Raw genomic sequence first — 23048 nt, forward strand, 5'->3', positions numbered from 1 at the left:
GTTGAAGCTCAGTGATAAAGGAGGGAATTGCCTTGTGATAAGGAAGAGAATGATTTTATACAGATCCCTGTCAGTAACAATGAAAATTCCCTGGGTAGACTTTTATTCTAGATGCTTTGTAAAAAATGATTTAAATACCACCTGGTCTGAAATTTTGCCTTCAGATCAAACCTAGCTAAGTAATTATTTTGTGCTCTGAGGTCAGACTGAAGGCAACCACAGTCACTATTACTGCTTCTCCAGAATCTTCTTCAGGCCTTATCCAAATTTCTTTTCCTACTCCTTGCTCTCAGTTTTACTAGTTCCTATTCTCAACTAAATTGAATCCAGTTTTCCAATGTCATTGTTAATTTATTTTAAATCTTGTATTTCTGGTTATGTACCAAGTGGAGGATATAACCCCTAGTATTTGCCCTCTAATCCCACAGACCTCCTCTGTGTCAATAAATATGCTACTCCCCATCCCTTGCCTGACTTTTCTCCTCTAGGCATCAGAAATTAGCTAAGCCAGCAAATGTTGACTGACAACTAAGAAGAGTTAGAAGATGAAAGTTGCTCTATAACTGAATTTCTTAACTATTAGTAATCTCTGAGAGTTGATGGCATTACTTCAAAAAGAATTGTAAATTTTTATTTGTTGTAGATGAAAATTAGCCAAAATCATTTGACCAATGTTTATAATAAGATGATTTTTGCTTTCCTCTTAATTTCTAAATGCATTCATAAACAGTCTGAATCCTACACTGCAGGCCTTACAGGAATTGTAAGATATTTTAATAAAAAAGTACCATACAGGTGGGTGGACCTCCTTTTAAATATCATCCCAGAGATGTAGAGGTTTAGGTGTCAGACCCAGGCAGGTTTCTGGGAGCTAGAATTGGACAAGTCTGTCTGAAAAGCATGGCCACCTTGAGAAAGTGAAAAGACAGTGTTTAGGGATGAGGCTGGAAATGTAAGTCAAGTAGTCAAACTGAGATACATATTTGAAAATGCTGAGCAGATACATACAAACTAAACATAAGGGAACTAAAGAGACTGGGGATACCAGGACAGAGTGATTGAGTTTGGATGAGAGAGTGAAAGTTGGAATCTGGTGAAACATCCTGAAATACTGTGGCAGAATCACAGGAACTTTGTACAGAGCATGTTTGGCCTCGCTTCTGAATGGGGAGTTGTTATGAGCCCTGAGCCAAGAATGACTATAGACTCAATACTTAAATTCTCTTTATAGAATTCAAGTCAAATTAGCCATCCAACCTCTATGTGAAGAATTCTAGAGTCAACCACTTATTATTTTCCAAGAATGTCCATTTTGGTTTTGGAAAGCTCTGAATATTGGACAGTTTTTCCTTTTATTACACCAAAATGGGTCCTCTATAAATTCCACCCACTGGTGCTAATCTTTTATGCTCTACATAGTGATAATACAAATGGAATATCAATTGGACTATTTTTAGAAATTCAACTGGACCTAAAATTTCAAGTAGCAAGATTATCTAGACATTCTAATTTAAGGTCTTAATAGCAAGGAAAAATAGAAATAAGTTATTTTACTTATTTTATATTCACAGGCTGATATTCACATAATTGTTCTCTACCATGAAATGTTTTATAGCATTTTAAACATTCTCTAATAAAGTTCTTCTTAGAAGATAAAAAAAAAAGCTCTATAATAAGATTATTATCATCTTCATCAACATAATTAATGAGCACATCTTGAGACAGGTACTTAGCCAGATTCTTTTCAGGCGAAGGGCCCTTGATTTCAGTGGCCTTAAAATGTACAGTCAGAACTATGGCAGGAAAGAGTTGAAGATTGTTTTCTACTTGAAGTCCATAACATATTTTGGAGCAGGAATGTAAAATATAAGGGAAACATTATGCTTTCTTAGGAAAATTAAAATGTATTTCTCGAGCTCAAAGGAGTCAATTAGTGTAAATTTGTTACTATTTTATTAAAATCAAAGAAAGGGGATAATAAAAGAAACATGTCATTAAACAATCCAGAGGAAAATAATCACAATTGTTCTCATATTTTATAAGAGTACTTTCATTCAGATATGACTAGCAGACTAGCACCTCCATTACCAAATGGCATCCTTTCCTTGGAAATATAGGCTTGAGGAAAACTATTAAGGGAATGATCAAAATACAGCACAGCAAGCACAGGTGGCTTCTACCTGAGTTGGAGGAGGGGTATATTTTGTATTAAGATAACAATTAAGATTGTTATTATTTGTTAACAATTAAGATAACAATTAAGATAACAATTCTAATAATGAATTATCATAGACACACGCCAAGGGTTTCTGCTGGGACAACCCCTAGGGACTTTGACATCATTTAATTTAGAGTGAGGTCAGGTTTTTTGGCCCAACTCTATTGCTTAAGCCTTTTATAACTGGCTCTGATACAACAAGCTGTGGTGGTCCTCCTTGTCCATAAGGAGTGGCTGCTTTTCTTCAGGAAGCTGCTTTCTCTTTCGATGACACAACAGGCTAGTGAGTCCTCCCAGCACGGCAGTGAGGACAGACCCTACCACGGCTGCCCCAATGAGCCATGGCCAGATCTGACTTGCTTGTTCTAAGTAGGGTTTAATGTAATCTTGAAAACTGTCTGGTCCTGAAATAGAAAGACATCCCAATGTTTTTACTATCATCATCATCATCAATCATCATCATCATCATCCTTGCATAGTACTTTGGAGTCAGATGCTTGGGTTTGAAGACCAGCTCTGCTACTTACTAGCTATAAGATCTTGGGAAAGTTACACCTAACACTCCTAAGCTTCAGGTTCTTCATCAGGAAAATAGGAAAACAATGCCACCTTGTCGGGATGTTTTAAACTTCATAGATATTATCTGATCTGTAAATTGTACAGTGCCTGCCCCCAAGTCAGCTACTATAACTCTTTTAGTTACTTATTGTTATTTGACTCCATATTTCTAAATAATAGGCAAATATTACTACTTCTTAATTCGTCAAGTTTATCTCTAGAGTTCCTCAGGTATAAACAATGATTTGAGCTCTCTTACAGTTTCCCTTTTCTTTCCTCCATATTTTCAGCATAATAATACCATGATCTGGAGTCAAATCCACATCTCGGATTTTCATTATTTTTAGTATTTAAATATTATTCAATTGAACCAAATATTATTCTATGATTACATTTCCTTTCTTACATTATTTTCCACTTGGAGTTAATAATTTATTATACCTATTTGCTTGATTTTAAAGTTCCCGTCACTATTTACAAGACACTCTAAGATACTCTATATCCATTTTGTGATACAAAGGAAAGAAGAGAGTGCATCTTGGGCTTACCTTGTAGCAAATTATGGCTATGTGACTTAAGTCTTGAGCAAAAGTAATACATGTAACTTTGGGGCAGTTCCCTTAAAAAGAAAAGTTATGCCTTCTCCTTTTCCCTTTTCCCCTTTCAACTAATGCAGATAGTATGTTGGTGAGCCACCATAGATCATGTGATCAAGGGTAAACCCTAGGTCTTATAGAACTACAAGAAACAAGCAGCTCTGGTCCCTGAAATTATGGAGCTTGTATTTGACAACATACCAAGACTGCCATTTGAGCAATAAGTAAACTAACTTATTTAGGCCATGGATATTTGAGCCTATATCTGCTCCCCATCCCTACCTTCCCCCTGTTGCTGATGTGGGAACTACAACATTTTTTTATGACTTATTTTCTAGGCTACTGTTGATTAGTTCATAGTGAACCACTGACTCAAGTTGGGCCAGTCAGAATCATTACTCAGAATTCACTGTGCTGGAATTAATAGTCAGTTGACTCAGGAGCTGATAACAGTCTTAGAGCTAGAGAGGGGGTAGGGAGGGGGGAAGAGAGAGAGGGGCAGAATGAATCTTTAGCTAGCTTAGTTTCCTGGTTCCTGCTGTTCCTCAGTCTCAGCGGCATTTTTGTCTTTCTTACATTTCAAATGTTCATTCCTTCCTTGGATTTTGTAAACCAATAAATTATCTTTTTATCTAATCTTTTTTCTATGGAGTTTCTGCCTTTTGCACTTCAAAAAGTCCTAATTAGTTTTAAAGTTAGTTAGATTCCTACAACAATAAAAGATAGAGTAAGTACCTTAGGATATTCTGAAATTACAGTTATATGTAAGCTTCATATATCATAAAAATTAGATCAACAATATAAAAAGAAAATTAATATTTATTTAATAAAATATCTTGGAAAGAATGGGTAGCAACATGAAGTGAAATGTAAAGTGGGAGCCTCATTGATCACCATAAACTCCAGCACTCAAAACAGTTAAAGCAGGAGAATTTGTCAAAAATTAATTTTATATTAGATTCCAATCTTCATTCAAAGAAGGTAACAGTGGCGCTTCCCTGGCTTAAGTGGGGCTACAGGGCTCAAACCCCATTTCTCCTGTTACTTTCTCCTTTTTTGTCCTTATTACTGTCCTTTTGCCAGCTGTCACTAAGATACCTCTAAAATTCTTAGAATCCATTAAGCATAATTTGAAACAATAGAGCAGATTTGTGTTTCTCTTCATCAGGAGGGGACAATAAGTTGCAAAGAACTAACATTATAAAATAAATTATAATAAAAAAGATTTATAACTTTGGATTAATATTAATTTAAATCTAAGAAATGAAAACTAACAAAGCTAAAATAAAGAAATTAAAAATGTGAAAAGTATTTTCATCAAACATAAAGGTTACCATTCTAACACATTTAAAAGTTATATTGAAAATGAAATTACAAATGCTTAGTTTGCATTGCTATTAGTCACTTCAATATATAGTGCATTTTAAATGTCTGACAAAATGCAGATTACATAGAGGTTACATAATAAGTATGATTTCTTTATTGCTTAAGGCTCAGCTCAAATTCTTTCACAATTTTAAAACACTATTTCTTTGTCTGTCCTTCTGTTCTCCAGCTTCTCTTATTATTTCTCTACTTCAGTTCATTTCAAGTGGTCTTAATTTTACTGTCACCAATGGACTGTCTTCTTTGAAACACCCTGTATTTCTCAATGGCTTCAACCTAAAATTTAGACTTGTCTTCCTCAGTTATTTGCTTTTGAGCCTCAATAGTGTATCTTTAAATTATTTCTTAATATCAAAAGTTTTCTATTTTTTTACCTACTTAAAATTCCATTTTTCTTGTTACCCATTCTCTTCAGAATAATCATATACTCTTCTTTTTTTTTGGTGCTCTGTCATTTCCAAAGCGCATTCATATGCCCATTTATCCACACAACAAACACATGAGGTAGTTAGGAATCATTACCCTAATTTAACCAATTCAAAATCTGTAACTTAGAAAGTTTGCCTGTAATATTTAAACTCTACAATGTATGTATAACCTTTGGAATGATGTTTTTCACATAAAAAGTAATTTGTAACTGTTATCGATTCCTCTTACTCCATAGTAATTACATCAATATTTCAACTGAACCAGCTTCCAGTAAGAGTTTTTCTCTCTCACACCTGCTTTGATCACTGATTCTGCTCAGCTCTCTCCTCTGGATTCCCAGACTCTTTCTTTCATTGCTCCTTTGTGACACTTGGCATAATTGTCTACGTGTTGTAGTTATTTATATGTATGTCTTACTTTTCAGGCTTCATCATGAACCCTTGAGAGCAAGTAGTATGTCTTATTTATCTTTCATTCTTCTATTCATTCATTTATTCATTCATACAGCAATGTTTACTGAGACACAATAAATGTCAGGTGGTGGTCCAGGAACTGCATGTGAAAGGCTGAGTAAGCAGAGCCCCTGGCCTGAAGGAAATAATAACTGGAAGAGGAGACTGACAAGTAAACAAATGATTTTAAGAGCAATGCTGTTCCAATGCAAGTATATAAAAGATACAATGGGATCATGGGGAAAAGACCTCCTATAACTGCCTGGGGAGTCAGAGAAGGCATCCCAGGAGACTATCCCACTGAGTAGAAGAATAAATTAGGACTTGAGTGTGGGATGCTGATGGCAAGCCATCCCAGGCGGAAGGAACAGTATGCACCTGTGTATACACATAGGGAAGCACTAGTGAACAAGTCCTCATCAAACCCCATGTGCAGAATGAGACCCTCCAGTTACTGTGAACATGCCTCCTCCTCTCATTTTTAAAATCAAATGTCCAGGTCTTTTGGAATATATTGGAAGAAGGAAGCTCTTAACAAAGTAACACCAGGCAGAAAGCAGGATTACATTTGCCAACAGCATCAAGGACTCAACCCTTCATTGCCAAAGGTTTTTGGTCTCACCTTTCAATCAGTTATGCATGCAACAAAATCACCTGCTACTCACTTTTGAAAAACATCACTAAATTCAATTATAAGAGAAAATGTTTGACTAAAGCAAGAAGACATCAACTGCCTTTTACAGAAAATAATTAAGTAATTATAAACGTGAGTGCCTAAATGATGAATAATTAACTGCCTGAACTAAATTATATCAAGAAATTTTAAAGAATTTTTTTAGTAAGCTTAAAGTTTAGCTTACTCTATTCTGGCATTGTGTCTCAGTATTATTGTGTCTCAGTAAACATTGCTGTATGAATGAATAAATGAATGAATAGAAGAATGAAAGATACATTTTAAACTCCTTGAAAGTACAACAGAAGGAGCAATTGAATAATTCATAAAATAGAAAATAAGCAATTGCTGTTGCTTATTTTAAAGCAAAACTTCTCTAAAATTAGTGGCGTAAGCTCACAGCTATATGAAAAGGACTCTAAATAGATAAAACATTTTGAATCAATTTTATTTTTAAAAATTTAACTATAAATAAATAATAAATACCTTTAATCCCCTAATGTGACTCTTTGAGCCTTCTTTCCCTTTTCTCCTCCAGTGGTTTCTGTTGCCTTTTCAGTATAAAGTACCCATTTGGGACACTAGGGAAGGGACAATGAGGTGGAACATATGTGTACAAGGCAAGTTTAAAGAGAACCTTCTCTTCTGTGGAGTCATGGAGAGAAGATTCATTTGGGATTCTATATTTGCCACTTACGAGCTTTGTGACTTAGAATTTGTCACTTTATCTTTCTGTTCTCAGTCTACTTACCTATAAAACAGAATAACATCACTACTACGCAAAATTGTAAAGACTGGCAAAGATAACAATTTATAGGCTGATGTCTCTCACATTAGTATCTGCAGGCAGAATCTTTTCTGAGGCTCAAGGCTATCCAACTGCCTCAGAGATATATTTACCCTGATGTGCCATTCACCCCATTTCACTGTGTAACAGTTACCACCATGAGATTCACTCCATGTCTGGCCCTGCTCCTATTGTTTCTATCTCAATGAATTCAATCACCGTTCATCATTTGCACAGGCCAGAAAGCTTAAGGGCAACTCTAATATCTCCTTCTTTCTCATCTATTATATGTAATCATTTTCCAAGTTCCATAAATTTTGTTTTCAAAATAATATCAAATTTTTTTGTCCTTTCTGCCTTGCCTCTTACCAGCACTGCAATTCCAACTTCCTTCGCCTCTTCCCTGGATACTCGTAACAGCATTTTCACTGGCCTCCCCGAATGTGCTTTGCAACCGACACAAAACTTGCATCTTTTTGGATTTTATATGAATATAATCATCGGTATATATTCTATGATGTCTGGTTTCTTTGGCTCAACATTATGTCTTTAACATAGAGGACAGACTTGTGGTTGCCAAGGGGGAAGTGGGGGAGGTGGGGGAGGGATAGATTGGGAGTTTGGGATAAGCAGACGCAAACTATTATATATAGAATGGATAAACAACAAGGTCCTGCTGTATAGCACAGGGAACTCTATTCAATATCCTGTGATAAACCATAATGGAAAAGAATATGAAAAAGAATGTATATATATGTATAACTGAATCACTTTGCTGTACAGCAGAAATTAACACAACATTGTAAATCAACTATACTTCAATAAAATAAAATCAAAAACAAAAACTTCCTACAAGCTGCAGCAACCGTAATCTTATGAAAACTCAAATTTGATCCTGATTTGTTTAAAATTCATTAATGGCTCTGTTATCCTAGCAATATGGCCAAAATTCATAATCGAGACCTCCATTTCAACTAATTAATTCTTCCTGTTACTGATATTCTCTGAAATGTCACTTCATTGACCCCTAGAGATATGCCCATCTCTAAACAAACGAGTCATTAGGTAAGTAGTGGTTTAAGGTCTTTCTCTTTCATTAGGATGTAAGCACTGTGAAGAAGGAGACTACCTTGTTTACCACTGTACCCATAGTATCTAAAAAAATGCCTTGAACAAGGTAGTTACTAAACATATGTATGCAGAAAGAATAAATAAACAAATAAAATCACCTAGAAAATATCTAGTGCAATAGAAGACTTGAAATACGTTAAAAATATCTAAAAATGCAAATCGAAACTACAATGAGGTATCACCTCACACCAGTCAGAATGGCCAGCATCAAAAAATCTACAAACAATAAATGCTGGAGAGGGTGTGGAGAAAAGGGAACCCTCTTGCACTGTTGGTGGGAATGTAAATTGATACAGCCACTATGGAGAACAGTATGGAGGTTCCTTAAAAAACTAAAAATAGAACTACCATATGACCCAGCAATCCCACTACTGGGTATATACCCTGAGAAAAGCATAATTCAAAAAGAGTCATGTACCACAATGTTCATTGCAGCACTATTTACAATAGCCAGGACATGGAAGCAACCTAGGTGTCCATTGACGGATGAATGGATAAGGAAGATGTGGCACATGTATACAGTGGAATATTACTCAGCCATAAAAAGAAACGAAATTGAGTTATTTGTAGTGAGGTGGTTGGAGTTAGAGTCTGTCATACAGAGTTAAGTAAGTCAGAAAGAGAAAAATATATACTGTATGCTAACACATATATATGGAATCTTAAAAAAAAAAAAAGGTTCTGAAGAACCTAGGGCAGGACAAGAATAAAGATGCAGATGTAGATGTTTGGTAATTGCAATCATTGTTGCTTTTGTTGTGGTCATCCATGTACAATGTTTGGTGTCAGTCTATTTATCTCTTGTAAAAAAAAAAAAAAAAGATGCAGATGTAGAGAATGGACTTGAGGACACGGGGAGGGGGAAGGGTAGGCTGTGATGAAGTGAGAGAGTAGCATGGACTTATATATACTACCAAATGTGAAATAGATAGCTGGTGGGAAGCAGCCGCATAGCACAGGGAGATCAGCTCGGTGCTTTGTGACCGCCCAGAGGGGTGGGATAGGGAGGATGGGAGACGCAAGAGGGAGGTGATATGGGGATATATGTATATGTACAGCTGATTCACTTTGTTATAAAGCAGAAACTAACACACCATTGTAAAGCAATTATACTCCAATAAAGATGTTAAAACATTTTTTTTTAAATTTAAAAATGACCTGAGTATTAAGAGGTGTGACATTTTTCTAGCAAGCTTTACTTATATGTATTGGTTAAGAGACACCATCCTTCATGATAAATATCACTTGCATTCAAGTTAATTCATTGGTTTAGCCCCATACCAGATACCATTTGGAGAAGACTGGAGAAGCTTGCAAGGTATCAGTTCTGATTTTGTAGGGCTCACAGCCAAGGTAGAGGGGGGAAAGATTCATATGTAGAAAAATTACCATGTAACTCTAATAAAGGAGTGATTAAACATGACTATGTATATGTATACAATGATTTCATATCTGAGAGTGTGACAAACGGATATGGATCAGAATTTAGCCAGAGAGAATAGTGTAATAAAAGCATGAGCCCGTGAAAGAGTCTGTTATGTTCTGAAAATGGAAATTATAAAATCCTGGTGGTGAATCTTTGAAAAACCATTACCAATATTCTCCTTTCTTTATGTACTGTGGGTGTTTTTAGAAGGAGGGAAAAACACTTTACTTGAGACTGCCCCTCTTTTTGACTCACAGGGAGCCCCTCCCCTTACCATACCTCCACCCTCTGCAAAATCCTCTGTTCTTAGTGACCTCCAGGTTTTCAAAGAACGCATCTCCTCTACCAGCCATTTTAGTATTCCTTCCACTGGCTATGGTCTTCAGATAAAGCAAAACAGGTAACGAACCCAAATCTGTCCAAGTAATGGTTCCCCAAAGGGCAGGAAAAGGTTGATAAAATACAGTTTCTCCTGTTGGCCTTAAAATGTGGTTCTGCTATGCCACATACTAGCTAGATGGCCCAGGACAAGTTATTTATATTCTTTAAGCCTCTATGATCAGGAAAAAGAAATAATAGTGCCTACTTCACAGGGTAATTATGAAAATTAAAGGAAATAATGCACACAGCATACCCAGAAGAGTTCCTGGCACATGAAAAGATCCATAATATATTAGCTATTATGAAATAACTCAATTTATCTCCTCAGTGTAATTTTTCATTGCTCATACTACTCAAATAGGAGAATTTAGCATCTCAGAAATACATAGTACACTTTACACCTCTATCTTTGTTATTCTATTAGTTTAGAATATTCCCTACCCTTTTCTATCTGCTACCTGCCTGCTCATCCTTCAAGGACTTGTCTTGTCTTTTTAGGTTGAACTACTCTGAAGTCATTGCTTTCTCCTCTGTGCTCTTATAAGATTCGGTTTACGACTCCTTTATTGCACTTAACACAGCCTGATGTTTCACACTTTTTTGCACAGCTGTCTGACTTCCATACTGAATTTAACGCTCCTTGAGGTCTGGAGGTATGTCATTCATTTATGTGTCACTAAAGTCTAACAAGAGGTAGGAAATTGGTAAATGTCATTCATTTGTTCATTTTATTTTACTAATCTGTTTATGTTTCCATGAATTATCAATGAATATAATGAAACATCAGTGCTTGTCAAATACCTCGTATCCACAAGCTCTGTGTTGTTTAACCATTTTTTTAGCTATTGACCATCTTGTGTTGCAGTGGAGAGGACCCTGTAGTGTTGAAATCTGGCTCTTCCACATACTGGTGTTTGCTATTGGGAAAGTCATTTAAATTATTTTAGCATCAGTGTCCTTACCTCATTCTAGGGATAATAATACTTCCCTTAATATATGGTTGACTAACAATGCATGTATGGTATGTAGCAGGCTCACAGGTAGGGGGAGACATTACTACCTGTTCCGTATTTATCAAAAAGATACTGACATACTACTACTAAGGAAGATTATTTAAAGCCTAGATCTAATTACAATCCTAGACTTAATCATAGAGCAATTATTTTTATAATAGCTATTATCATTATTATTATTAACTGTGTTTAACATCAAAATGTTCACAAATTTTCTTGGTAACCCTAGCAGGAAGTTCCCAAAGATGATTTCAAAACTGCTAGATGTTTAACTTGTGCTGACTACCCTAGGCTCTTAATGCATTTAATTATCAAATATCTCTTTGAGGTATTCTATTCCCAATATTTTAGGTTAAGAAACTGAGATTCAGGGAACTGCAGTCAAATTTTCCAAGGTCACGCAAAAGTCAGTTTATAGTGTCACGTCTCACACCCATTTTTTTTTCTGATTTTAATTTTAGTGCTCTTCCCATGGTTGCCATATGCAAAATGCTCTATATTAAGCAGAAAGGACAGAAATTTAAAGACTCTTGCAACTTGGTCCATGTAATAATAAATCAGTGATGAGTTAAGGATCGTAACGCATTTTCCCAATTTAAATAATTTGGGGATAACATTGTAAAAACATAAGGTTTTGCACACTCTCAAAAGAAATTGGTCATACCAGACTCAGCAATTCACATGAAAGAAACTGAGCTTTACCTGAATCTTGTAGGTAGCTATAGTCATAACCCAGATCTCTGGATGAAATAAAGAAATCACCATTTCTGTAGAGAGGTATAAAAGGAACCATGTAGGATTCCCGGTTGTGCCCAATGGGTGCATTGGCTTCTGGATAAACTTCTTGAAGAGGATGGTGCCTTCGAAGCCACTGTTCAAAAATACTGCAGAGGAAAGGATTATTCAAGGTCAGAAACATATTGTTAATAAAAGAAATATTTGGAATTCTTAAAGTAAAATAACAAGGCATATCTTAAAACCTAAAGCCATGGAAAGATGCCAAATATAGTTTTCACGCTTTGAAAATATTTTGTAAGTCACTAGTTCATGCTGTCAGGCCCTGATGAAACTCATTCATTTGAGAGAAATATTAGAGGATAACTTTGAAAGAGAAATTTCTTAGAAGATAAATGAAACTTACATGACAAGTTTAGACCCTTCAGAATGCTGCAGAGCAAGTGTAATTATTGGTTGAGTGACAACTGAGACATAGTTGTACATTAAATATGTCTCTTATCTCAAAGAAAGTTCACCTAAAGAAAGAACATGCAAAACCAAATTGGAATCAGTACTAGAATTTGGCCATTTTTTGGTCATGGTAGGGGACTTTCAATTATTTCAACCTCCTTGTTATGTTTGGTGCAGTGTATGTTTAATGAATCTTGGTGGGAGAAAGAGCTCACCTTCCATGATAGAGGCTAAAAATACTTACTTGGAAACTTGTGGTTTCCAAACTTCCCTGGAAGCTAGAGTATGACCACATGATCAATACTCAGCCAATCAGACATACCCATCCAAGACTTTGACACAGGAGACACTGACACAAAGAAGCAAGGACAATGGAAAACCAACATCCTGTTTTTAAGGGCAGCGAGGCCAGAGGTATTAGTAAAGGTGTCCAGGGGTACCCTGTGTTCTAGAGCAGCGGTCCCCAAACTTTTTGGTACCGGGGATCGGTTCCGTGAAAGACAATTTTTCCATGGATGGGGTTGGGGGGGGGGAGAGGGCAGGGGGGATGGATGGTTCAAGCAGTAATGTGAGCCATGGGGAGAAATGCGGAGCCACAGATGAAGCTTCTCTCGCTTGCCCACCGCTCACCTCCTGCTGTGTGGCCCAGTTCCAACTGGGGGTTGGGGACCCCTGTTCCAGAGCATGGTTTTGGCAGATGATTGACTGCTGCCCTCCTTCCTCCCTTGTTCCCATCTGTTTCTCAACCTGCTCCTCCATGATCTCCTCACCTATCCAATATCCTTCCAGCAAATTTGTTTCCTGTTGAATCAGCCAGAGTGAGTTTCTGCTGCATGCAATTAAAAACTCTAACTGGAACAAAAGCTAAAAAACTATGGGATCAAAAAGGTCTAGTAAGAATGGAAGCAAAACTAAGCTACAGCAGAATTTATAGTGGATCATTAAAGGTGCGATAAAGAGAATGGCTTTGTGTTACCAGACCATATAACATAGAGGGAAGAACACTATATTTGGAGTCAGAGAACTCCCCTTGAGTCCTAGATCTGTGGTTTAAGAGCTGTATAAGTTGTATAAGCTCATAAGCAAATCACTGAACCACTTGAAGACTTAGCCTTCTCATCCTTAAAATGAAAGTAATAATATCTGTCCTATCTGTTTCCAAATTATCCAATGTGATAATTTTTATGAAAGTGCTAGATATATAAGCTACTGTTGTTTAGCTCTAGAATTTAAGTTCAGAGATAAAAGGTTAGTGCATGGTCAAGAGGATGGGTCTAAAAAAGAAAGTGATAATACTTCAAGCAAACAAATAATTTTTTTGAGAAAACATTTTGAAGTACAATAAAGAAGAGAACAAGGAAGCCAGATGGCAGCAGTGGTCATCACTTTTTCTGTGATGAAAAGCAATTCTATTTGCTTAGAGAATCTGGACTTCAAATACTAGTTGTTGTCAAAGTTGTTTTTAATTGTGAATTAACTGAGAAATCAGCAAGCTGCTGATAAACACTGCAAATCTGGTCCATGAATACCAAATGGTCCCTAAATAGCTCAATTATTAAATATGTTTACTGAGTACTTACTATATGTTAAGTTTTGGAGAAACTTGAACCTGTGCAAAAACCTGAATTCTGTGGGTTGTGACAAAGGAAACTTGTAAAAAGTCTTAACCTGTTTAATTTTCCTTTTATTCATCTGCAAAATGGGAGTAGTATTTATGTCTTGAAAGTATTGTAAGGATTAATTAAGCAAACTAAATGTCCTTTGACAGATGAATAGATAAAGAAGATATTGTATGTATATACAGTGGAATATTATTTAGCCATAAAAGAACAAAATAATGCCATTTGCAGCAACATGGATGGACCTAGAGATCATCATATTAAGTGAAGTAAGTCAGACAACAAATATAATATGATATCACTAACATGTGGAATCTAAAATACAACACAAATGAACTTATTTATAAAACAGAAATAGACTCAGAGACATAGAAAAAAACTTGTGGTTACCAAAGGGAAAGGGAGGGGAGGGATAAAATAGGAATTTGGGATTAACAGATATACACTACTATATATAAAAGAGATAAACAACAAGGACCTACTGTATAGCACAGGGGACTATATGCAATGTCTTGTAATAACCTATAATAGAAAAAAATCTGGAAAAGAATATGTATATATGTATGTATATACGTATATATGTATAAGTGAATCGCTTTACACCGCAAACATTGTAAATAAAAAAATTAAAAACTGATTAATTAAAATAACATAAGTAAGATATATGGTTAAGTGTTGGACAGATGGTAAACAGAAGCCATCCTCATCCCCATAGCATTTCTTCCTCTTCTTCCTTCTACTCATGATTCATGTTATACTGGAAGAACTCTACAATTGGTGAGAGACATGAGACATGCATAGAAATGCCAAAGCCATGTGTATTTGAGCTGGTTCTTTAAAAATAGTTATTATTCTTTAAGCAGAAATGGGGAAACAGAGGATTCAAGAAGATTGTTTTTTCTGTGTGTACCTCCATTTCCTCAACTGAAGAAATTAGGAACTGGCTTAAGTCTATTCAAGTCCTATAATTTCATGAATTATTCTTTTTATTTTAACGTCTATGGTTTTCTTTTTTCATGAAAGCATTACTTGTTCATTATATACAATTCAGAAAATATAAACAAGCAAAAAGGAGAAAAGAAAAAAATCATATGTACTTGCTCCATATTTTTGTTGCAGTTTTTAAAATATACAAGTATAACATTAAATACATATTTTAATAAAAGAGAATTTTATTATAGACAATATTTTATAAGACATTTTATTTGTACTAAACAATGTTTAAATGATATTTAAACATGTTTAAACAATGTTCACCAGTTTTCAAGAAGTAAACCTATTTTTTAATGAGAAGGAGACCCTCTGATAATTAATCTCTTCCCCATCCCTATTAAACTTTGACTGACTTAGAAACAGCCTAATATACAATGAGCTACTAGATAAGAGCTTGATGCAAACATTGTGCGTTTTGTTAATTGAGAAAAATTACCCCTATAGTTCAATTTATAAATAATCTTATTTCTGCCAAGAAGTAAAAATTCTTTACCTAGGTAGGACAAGGACATCAATTCTCAGCACCAAAAGATGTAATGGATGAAACCATTAATGTGCTTACCTACCTTACCAACCTTTTAAAATGAAGGTATTAATCTTTGCTTAAATTCTTCATCAGTGGGTCTCATCTTCAGTTAATTTCGTCAAACCATGTCTAGAATGGCTCACATCGGAATACTAATGTTTAACGTGGATAATCACACTGACATTTTGGGAAGAAAATTATCTTCTTACCAAAGATTCATTTAAACTGTATTTAGATGGTTTTCTAGAAGTCTGAGCAACAATGAAATGCACAACAGAGGATTTAGGAAAAGGTTAAGATGATCACAGATGGAAACAAGAAGGGATGTGTTTTATGTATGAAAGTAACATGGACGTCTGGTCACACCCATCCTTACAACAAGACAAAGCTGGACAAGTAGAAAATCAACAACTTTTCTTGGACCCATGAGAGAACTGGGCAAACTGCTTCCCCCAAAACTATAGAGATATTCTCTACAGTTTTGGGGGAAGCAGTTTGCCAGAGGAACTGCTACCAGAGGAACTCAACTGAAATTTGCTAACCAAGAGGAGAAACAGCTGTATCCATAAACTTAAACACTTTGATGAATGGCTGGAGGTTGAGTACGGACAACTTGTGATGTGAGAAACTCCTGGGAGCTATAGTCTTAGGGGGATATTCCCACACATTTGGGGGTTTTACCTCCAAGAACTCTGCCAGATTTTCACAATGAAGACCTGAGAAAGATCCTCTCCTGGCTCTGTAGGGGGAGGGAGAGAGTGACTATTGTGAAATATGCCCAGAGTCTTCTCCACACCAAAGCCCTTTAATCCAGAGGAAATAAGTACCAGAGACTTATCCCGGTAGGAGGAAGGGAATTCCTCTCAGTCCAGTCCCTTTCAGCCTTTCTGTCTCACCTCAGGGGAAATAAAACATAGGCCATGGGTCTGGGCTTCAAGGAAATAGATTGGGAATGCTACAACTGGAAAAAGGAGTAGAGGACAGAGGGGGAAAAGAAACCAAAAAGCTATACCATTGGAGAAACACTCATGAAGGTCACAGCCCCAAGACACTGGCCAACTAAAAGACTGAAATTTAATCAGGATATTGTAGAACACTTTCTTCCCCTATACTTTACCATGATACCAACAGAGCTCTAGTATAATTAGGTAGACACACTGAGTACATAAAACAGCAATACACAACTCCCTACTCCTTTTGTGTGGGCTGTGCATAATAACTTTCCTCCAAAGAGCACAATATGGAAGGGTGGTAGAATCATTTAGGAGTTTGAGAAACCTGAGAAATATGACAACTGCCAAGTGATCAAGGTTAACATCAACAATGGTAAGCCATGTTGATAGCATGTTCCCTTGATATTATGTGAAGAGAATAGTGCTTTACCTCTCTCGTCTTCCTTCCCAAAACATGTAATTTCAATCTGCAAGAGAAAAACATCAGACAAATTCGAATAGAGGGGCATTCTATTAAATACCTGAGCAGTACTCCTCAAAACTGTCAAGGTCATCAAAAACAAGGAAAGTTTGAAAAATTGCCACAGCCAAGAAGGAGGCTAAGGAGACATGATAGCTAAATGTAATATGACATCCTGGATGGGATCTTGAAACACAAAAAAATATTAGATAGCAACGAAGTTATCTTAAAGTATAGATTGTGGTTAATAATAATGTATCAATATTGTTTCATTAATTGTGACAAACCTTCCATACTGAAGTAAATTGTTAAGAATAGGGGAAACTGGATGTGGGCTATATGCAAACTCTGCAACATTTATGTAAATAAAAAATTATTCTTAAAGTTTCTTTTTAAAAACAGAACAACTAACAAAGAAGCTTAATGTAGTTGGATATTAGGGAACTGATTTGATTTAGTACAGTCACTGCTACAGTAAAAAATGCACAAATACTATAGAATTCTTTTTCATTCATTTATTCAACCATTTCATAAATAGTTAAATACACATATTATGAGCACCTATAATAAACTGGTTCTCTGCCAGGTATTGATGTATTTCTCTGTCCTTGTGGTACTTAGATCTATTGATGGAGATAGATACTAACCAGTAATTTCAGAAATGCATCTGTAATTACAGACTGGCAAATACTATAGAAGGAAGCAACATGGTAATACAATTTAGTGAGGAGGCCTCATTGATTCTGCAGCCTTTGGGAAAGTCTTTGATGGTGTTGAAGGAGTATTTAGAGAAGTGGTATAAGAGTGTTTCTGAAAAAATAATAGAATTTGCAAGGGCCTTTGATGGGAGGTCAGATTCTCTCATCTGTCTCACTACTCCCATAGCTTCACTTATTATCTACAGGCTGATGGCTTCTCAACTTATAGTTACAGAGTAAATCTTGCTCTGAAATCTCGGTCCAAATACCCAGCTGCCTAAGTGGCATCCCCATTGAAATGCCTCAAAAGCATCTTCAAGCACAGCACCCAGTATCTTCAAAAATCATGACATTAACACCCCTTCCTCATGCTACACTTCTCCACTGATCTATGTCCTTGGAATAAAAATATCTGTCCAGCCAGAAAATGTAAAAAAATGACTGATGTATCTATGGAGAGAACAGTTTGAGATGAAGCTAGAGAGGAAATGGGGGCCAAATCAAGAAGGGCAGTTGAGAACATGTGAGAAATATTTTTAATTTTTCCTAAGAGCAATAGGAAGTCACTGTTTATATCTGTGATGGCAAGAGATAACATGAACAGATAACTTTTTTAAAGAGTACACACATTGCACTATGGAGAAGGGACTGAAGGACAGTCAAAATTGATGTGCAGGGAACAAGGGATGAAGAAATCAGTGAGAAAATTATATCCAGGTAAAAAGATGATGTGTGGCTATCCAAGTAGTACAGCTCAGTGGTGAGATGTCACAGAAGACTCCACATTTTCTGGTTAAAGTGAAATAATAATAATAATAATAACAGAAAAAAGGAAACAGTGAACAAAGTTGGTAAGGCGCTTAAGGTAGATGATAACCCAGATCTTCTGGCTGATGTACCTGGGCTTCTTCCTCTGACACTGCAGTTGTCCCTGCCTGTGATTCTGTTTTCTCCTTCCTTATTCTCCCTGAGTGGGTCCTGAATACTTCTGTTACTCTCTAAGCCTTGTATCTGAGGGCAGGGTTTGCCAACAGGGCTGGAAATGTACAGAAAAACAGATGCTAGAATATCAATTAAACACTCCACTTAACTTCAGAAATTATCTCACATCATCCTGTTTTCTTTCACTGTGGGGGGAACAAATCCAAACTGAGGCAGAGACATTGTTTTCAGAGCAGGCACAAGTACATTGGAGAATATCAGTGCTACCAACTAGCTGAGAAACCACATCTTTTTTATCTTCCTTTTCTCTGTGCATAGCACATAGTTGCAATATTTACATGATAATTGGTGCTACTCTTTTGAGTTAATAATCTAACCCAGGAGAATGTGTTCATAATAAAGCAATTTCTATAACACAACCTCTTGATATATCTTGCTTATTGATTTAAGCCTCAGCAAATCAAGGAGGTAACTATTTTATTGATCCCATTTTACAGAAGAGAATATTGAGTCAAAGAGCTGAAAGTTTGCCAGTGCTCACTCAACTAGAATGTAGTAGAAAATCTGGCATTTCATGTCAGATTTCTGTGAGTTTTACCATTATACCCAGCTTGCAGAGCTAGGGCCAGAGCCCAGGTGTTCTATTCCAAGTTAAATACTCTTCCACTAATAAGCAAAACGTTAGCAATTAGTACTTAAAGCAGAAAGATGGACAAAGCATTAATGTTTTTCTCCAAGCATTTTAGAGCCATGCACATAAGTGGGAACTAGGCATCCTTTGTCATTTTACTTTACCTGAGAAATGAACATTTGATTATAAAATCTCTCGAGTGCAGAGAAGAGATAAATGCAGAGTTGTGAAATATTAACATCGCTAGTCTAAAGACTTGTGATTTTCCTTTCTGGAACTGAAACCCTTTTTACTTCCCTCCAGAGGCCATGAGGACCCATAGACCAGCACAAGCTTAGTAGGTAACAAGTGGCAACAGAGAAGGGGACCAAAGAGAATGGCCTCTACATGGGATTCTGGGTCTAGGCCTTGACCTACGCATGAGGACCAGCTTAGCATTCCCCCTGAGGGAGGCCAGTGAGCACCCATGAAGTGACTCTGAAAGTGCTGAGTCTTATCTGGGCAGCTGACATTCACAGCAGGCGCGTGGGAGAGAGAGGAGCTGAGGGAAGAGGTACAGTACATGCTGTGAACATAGGACAGCCCTGCAGGATATGCAGACAAAAGGGCAAAATCCACCTTCAACCTGTTATAAGCAAAGGTTTAATAACGAGTCCTAATTTTCACCCTGGGATTTGAGGGCACAAAAAGAAGCCAGAAACATAAAACTTCTTCTTGAGAAACCTGGATAAATTTCTGGTATTGGTTTGTGAGGGGTGAGAGGATAATCCGTGTGAGCCTCAGTTTATTCATCTGCAAAATGTGGATAATAACAAACTTCAAAGTGCCATGAGATATAACTGAGATAAAGTGTACAATACACCCAGGACAGTGCCAGCACACAGTAAGCACCCAACAGTGGTTAACTGTTGCTGTTATTCTTGCACACATCAGAAACCATCATTTCTGCAGTTTAATATGAGGAGCCCACTTTAATTCCCTTAGAGCAGAGGTTTTAGATTTCTGCTCCTTGGGAATTTTGGTGTAGCACAAGCAAGATGGAGTTGTCTGAACAAATAAATATGTCAATGAATTTTATTTCTCATTTTTAAAGAAATTATATAAACAGAGAGTGAATAAATTGTAGAGGTTAGCTTCATAGATTCTGAAGCTAGATTGCGTGGATTCAAATTCTGGTTGTGATACTCAGTAGCTGTGCTAACTTGGGCAAACTACTTAACCTTTTGGTGCTTCAGTTTCCTTATCAGTAAAATAGCAATTATAATCTGGGTTGAATTATGTCCCCCTCCGCAAAGTTCATATGTTGAAGTTCTCAGAAATTGGTTTTGTATTCGGAGACAGGGTCTTTAAAGAGTTAATTAAGTTAAAATGAGATCCTTGGGGTGGGTTCTAATCCAATATGACTGGTACCCTTATAAGAAGAAGAAATTTGGACACAGGCAGGTACAGAGGGAAGACCCTGTAAAGACACAGGAAGAAGAGGGTCATGAAGAAATCATGGAGAGAGGCCTCAAAAGGCACCAACTCTGCCCACACCCACCTTGATCTTGAATTTCAAGCCTTCAGGGTTGCAAGAAAATTTCTGGTGTTTAAGCCACCTAGTCTCTGGTACTATGTCATGGTAGCCCTAGAAGACTAATACATAATAGTACTTATCTGAAGGGATTCTTGTAAGTATTAAGTGAATTAATATATGTAAAACCATTTAGAATAATGTATAGAATAAAATACAGAATACTGTTATTAATATTGATATTAAAATGATACTTCCTTTGTTTTTGAGTTTTTCTTCCTTAGGATTTCCTTAAACTTTTATTCTCTACTACATTTTTTTTGTTTCTTCAAGGCTTAGGTCAAATGCTACCTCCATGAAAACACCAATCAGATTTACTGTTTCCCTCCTTTGATCATTACATTTGTCATGCTGTATTGCAATTATTTGATTATGTGTCATTCTCCAACAGTATATGGGTTTAGCCACATGTAGCCACATATATTCTTCCTTCCAGCCCTTCTGAACCACTTGCAAGACCCCCAAAGCATGCCTCTGCTTCCTAGAACATTCCTGTTCTTTCCCTTCTATCATTTTGCCCATACTTCTGCTATTCTTTTTTTCAAAACTTAGGTTCAAGTGTCACTTAAGGTGAAGGGCCTTACCTGATACCACCTGTGATGGTTAATTTTAATGTGTCGACTTGACTAGGTCATTGTACCCAGCCATTTGATCAAACATTATTCTAGATGTTTCCATGAAGGTATTTTTTAGATGATATTAACATTTAAATTGGTAGATTTTGAGTAAAGTAGATTATTCTCCATAATGTGGGTAGGCCGCATTCAATCCATTGAAGGCCTCAATAGGAAAAAACTGACCTCCCCAAGTAAGAAGGAATTTTGCCAGCAGATTGCCTTTGGACTTTTAACTGCAACTCTTACCTGGGTTTCCAGCCTGCTTGTCTACCTACCCTGTAGATTTTTGACTTGCCAAGTTTCCACAAATGTTTGAGCATCTCTCTGTCTCTTTCTCTGTTTCTCTTTGTGTCTTTCTCTCTCTGTCTGTTTTTCTTTTCTTTCTCTCCCTTAATCTGTAAACACAATCACATTCACACACACACACACACACACACACACACAGACACACACACACATCCTGTTGGTTCTGTTTTCCTGGAGAACCCTGAGTGATACACCGCCCATCCCCTACCTAATCAGATGCTATCTCCTCTCTCCCTCTTTCTCGGTTCTACCAAGATGCAAGTCATTAATGCCTCTGCTTCTCCCATGGCACTCACACTATACTGTGCTGTGTGATTGACCAGACTGCAACTCTCTTGAGGACTGGGACAAGTCTTCATACGATTTTGTATTTCCAGCTCCTGGCAAAAGGCTTATTATTAAATATATGCCAGACACTGTGCTAACTGGTGTGGGTCAGAGAGTAACACCACCTATAGATATATCCAACTCAAAATCACCAGCATCTCTTGGATTTCTCCTTCTCTCAGTTCTAATAGCTAACCGCTAAGTAAATGATTCTTTAATATTTAATTCACATTCTCTTTGAGAATTTGATAAAAATGTGGGCTCTCTCCCAAGAGGACTACACAATTCTCATAAATTTTACATATTTTTGAACTACCCGAATCTAGCCCTCTCGTTAGTGAGTAGTCACTGTGATGGACATTTGGTTTGCAGTGATCAATAAGACAACATCATTGTTCTCAATAGGTTCCCCATATACTGTCGGAGAATGACACATAATCAAATAATTGCAATACAGCATGACAAATGTAATGATCAAAGGAGGGAAACAGTAAATCTGATTGATGTTTTCATGGAGGTAGCATTTGACCTAAGCCTTGAAGAAGCAAAAAAAATGTAGTAGAGAATAAAAGTTTAAGGAAATCCTAAGGAAGAAAAACTCAAAAACAAAGGAAGTATCATTTTAATATCAATATTAATAACAGTATTCTGTATTTTATTCTATACATTATTCTAAATGGTTTTACATATATTAATTCACTTAATACTTACAAGAATCCCTTCAGATAAGTACTATTATGTATTAGTCTTCTAGGGCTACCATGACATAGTACCAGAGACTAGGTGGCTTAAACACCAGAAATTTTCTTGCAACCCTGAAGGCTTGAAATTCAAGATCAAGGTGGGTGTGGGCAGAGTTGGTGCCTTTTGAGGCCTCTCTCCATGATTTCTTCATGACCCTCTTCTTCCTGTGTCTTTACAGGGTCTTCCCTCTGTACCTGTCTGTGTCCAAATTTCTTCTTCTTATAAGGGTACCAGTCATATTGGATTAGAACCCACCCCAAGGATCTCATTTTAACTTAATTAGCTCTTTAAAGACCCTATCTCCAAATACAAAACCAATTTCTGAGAACTTCAACATATGAACTTTGGGGGGGGGACATAATTCAACCCATATTATAATTGTCAACAACAGCCAATTTGGGGTCTCAAAGGAAGTAGCCAG

At 36.5% G+C, this 23048-nt stretch overlaps 1 protein-coding gene across 1 annotated transcript in view; it reads right to left on the reverse strand.

Annotated features, from left to right (window-relative positions):
- Positions 1-2395: 2395 nt before the first annotated feature.
- The window catches only part of TYR (tyrosinase), a 110386-nt gene continuing 89733 nt past the window's right edge, over positions 2396-23048 (reverse strand). Inside the window, exons 4-5 of the mRNA XM_061202738.1 lie at positions 11753-11934; positions 2396-2622 (exon numbers count right to left, since the gene is read on the reverse strand). Of these exons, the coding sequence (XP_061058721.1) occupies positions 2396-2622; positions 11753-11934 (409 nt within the window). The remainder of the gene's footprint in view (positions 2623-11752; positions 11935-23048) is intronic.

The sequence above is a fragment of the Eubalaena glacialis genome, chromosome 10 (genome assembly GCF_028564815.1).
Source record: "Eubalaena glacialis isolate mEubGla1 chromosome 10, mEubGla1.1.hap2.+ XY, whole genome shotgun sequence".
Classification (NCBI taxonomy): domain Eukaryota; kingdom Metazoa; phylum Chordata; class Mammalia; order Artiodactyla; family Balaenidae; genus Eubalaena; species Eubalaena glacialis.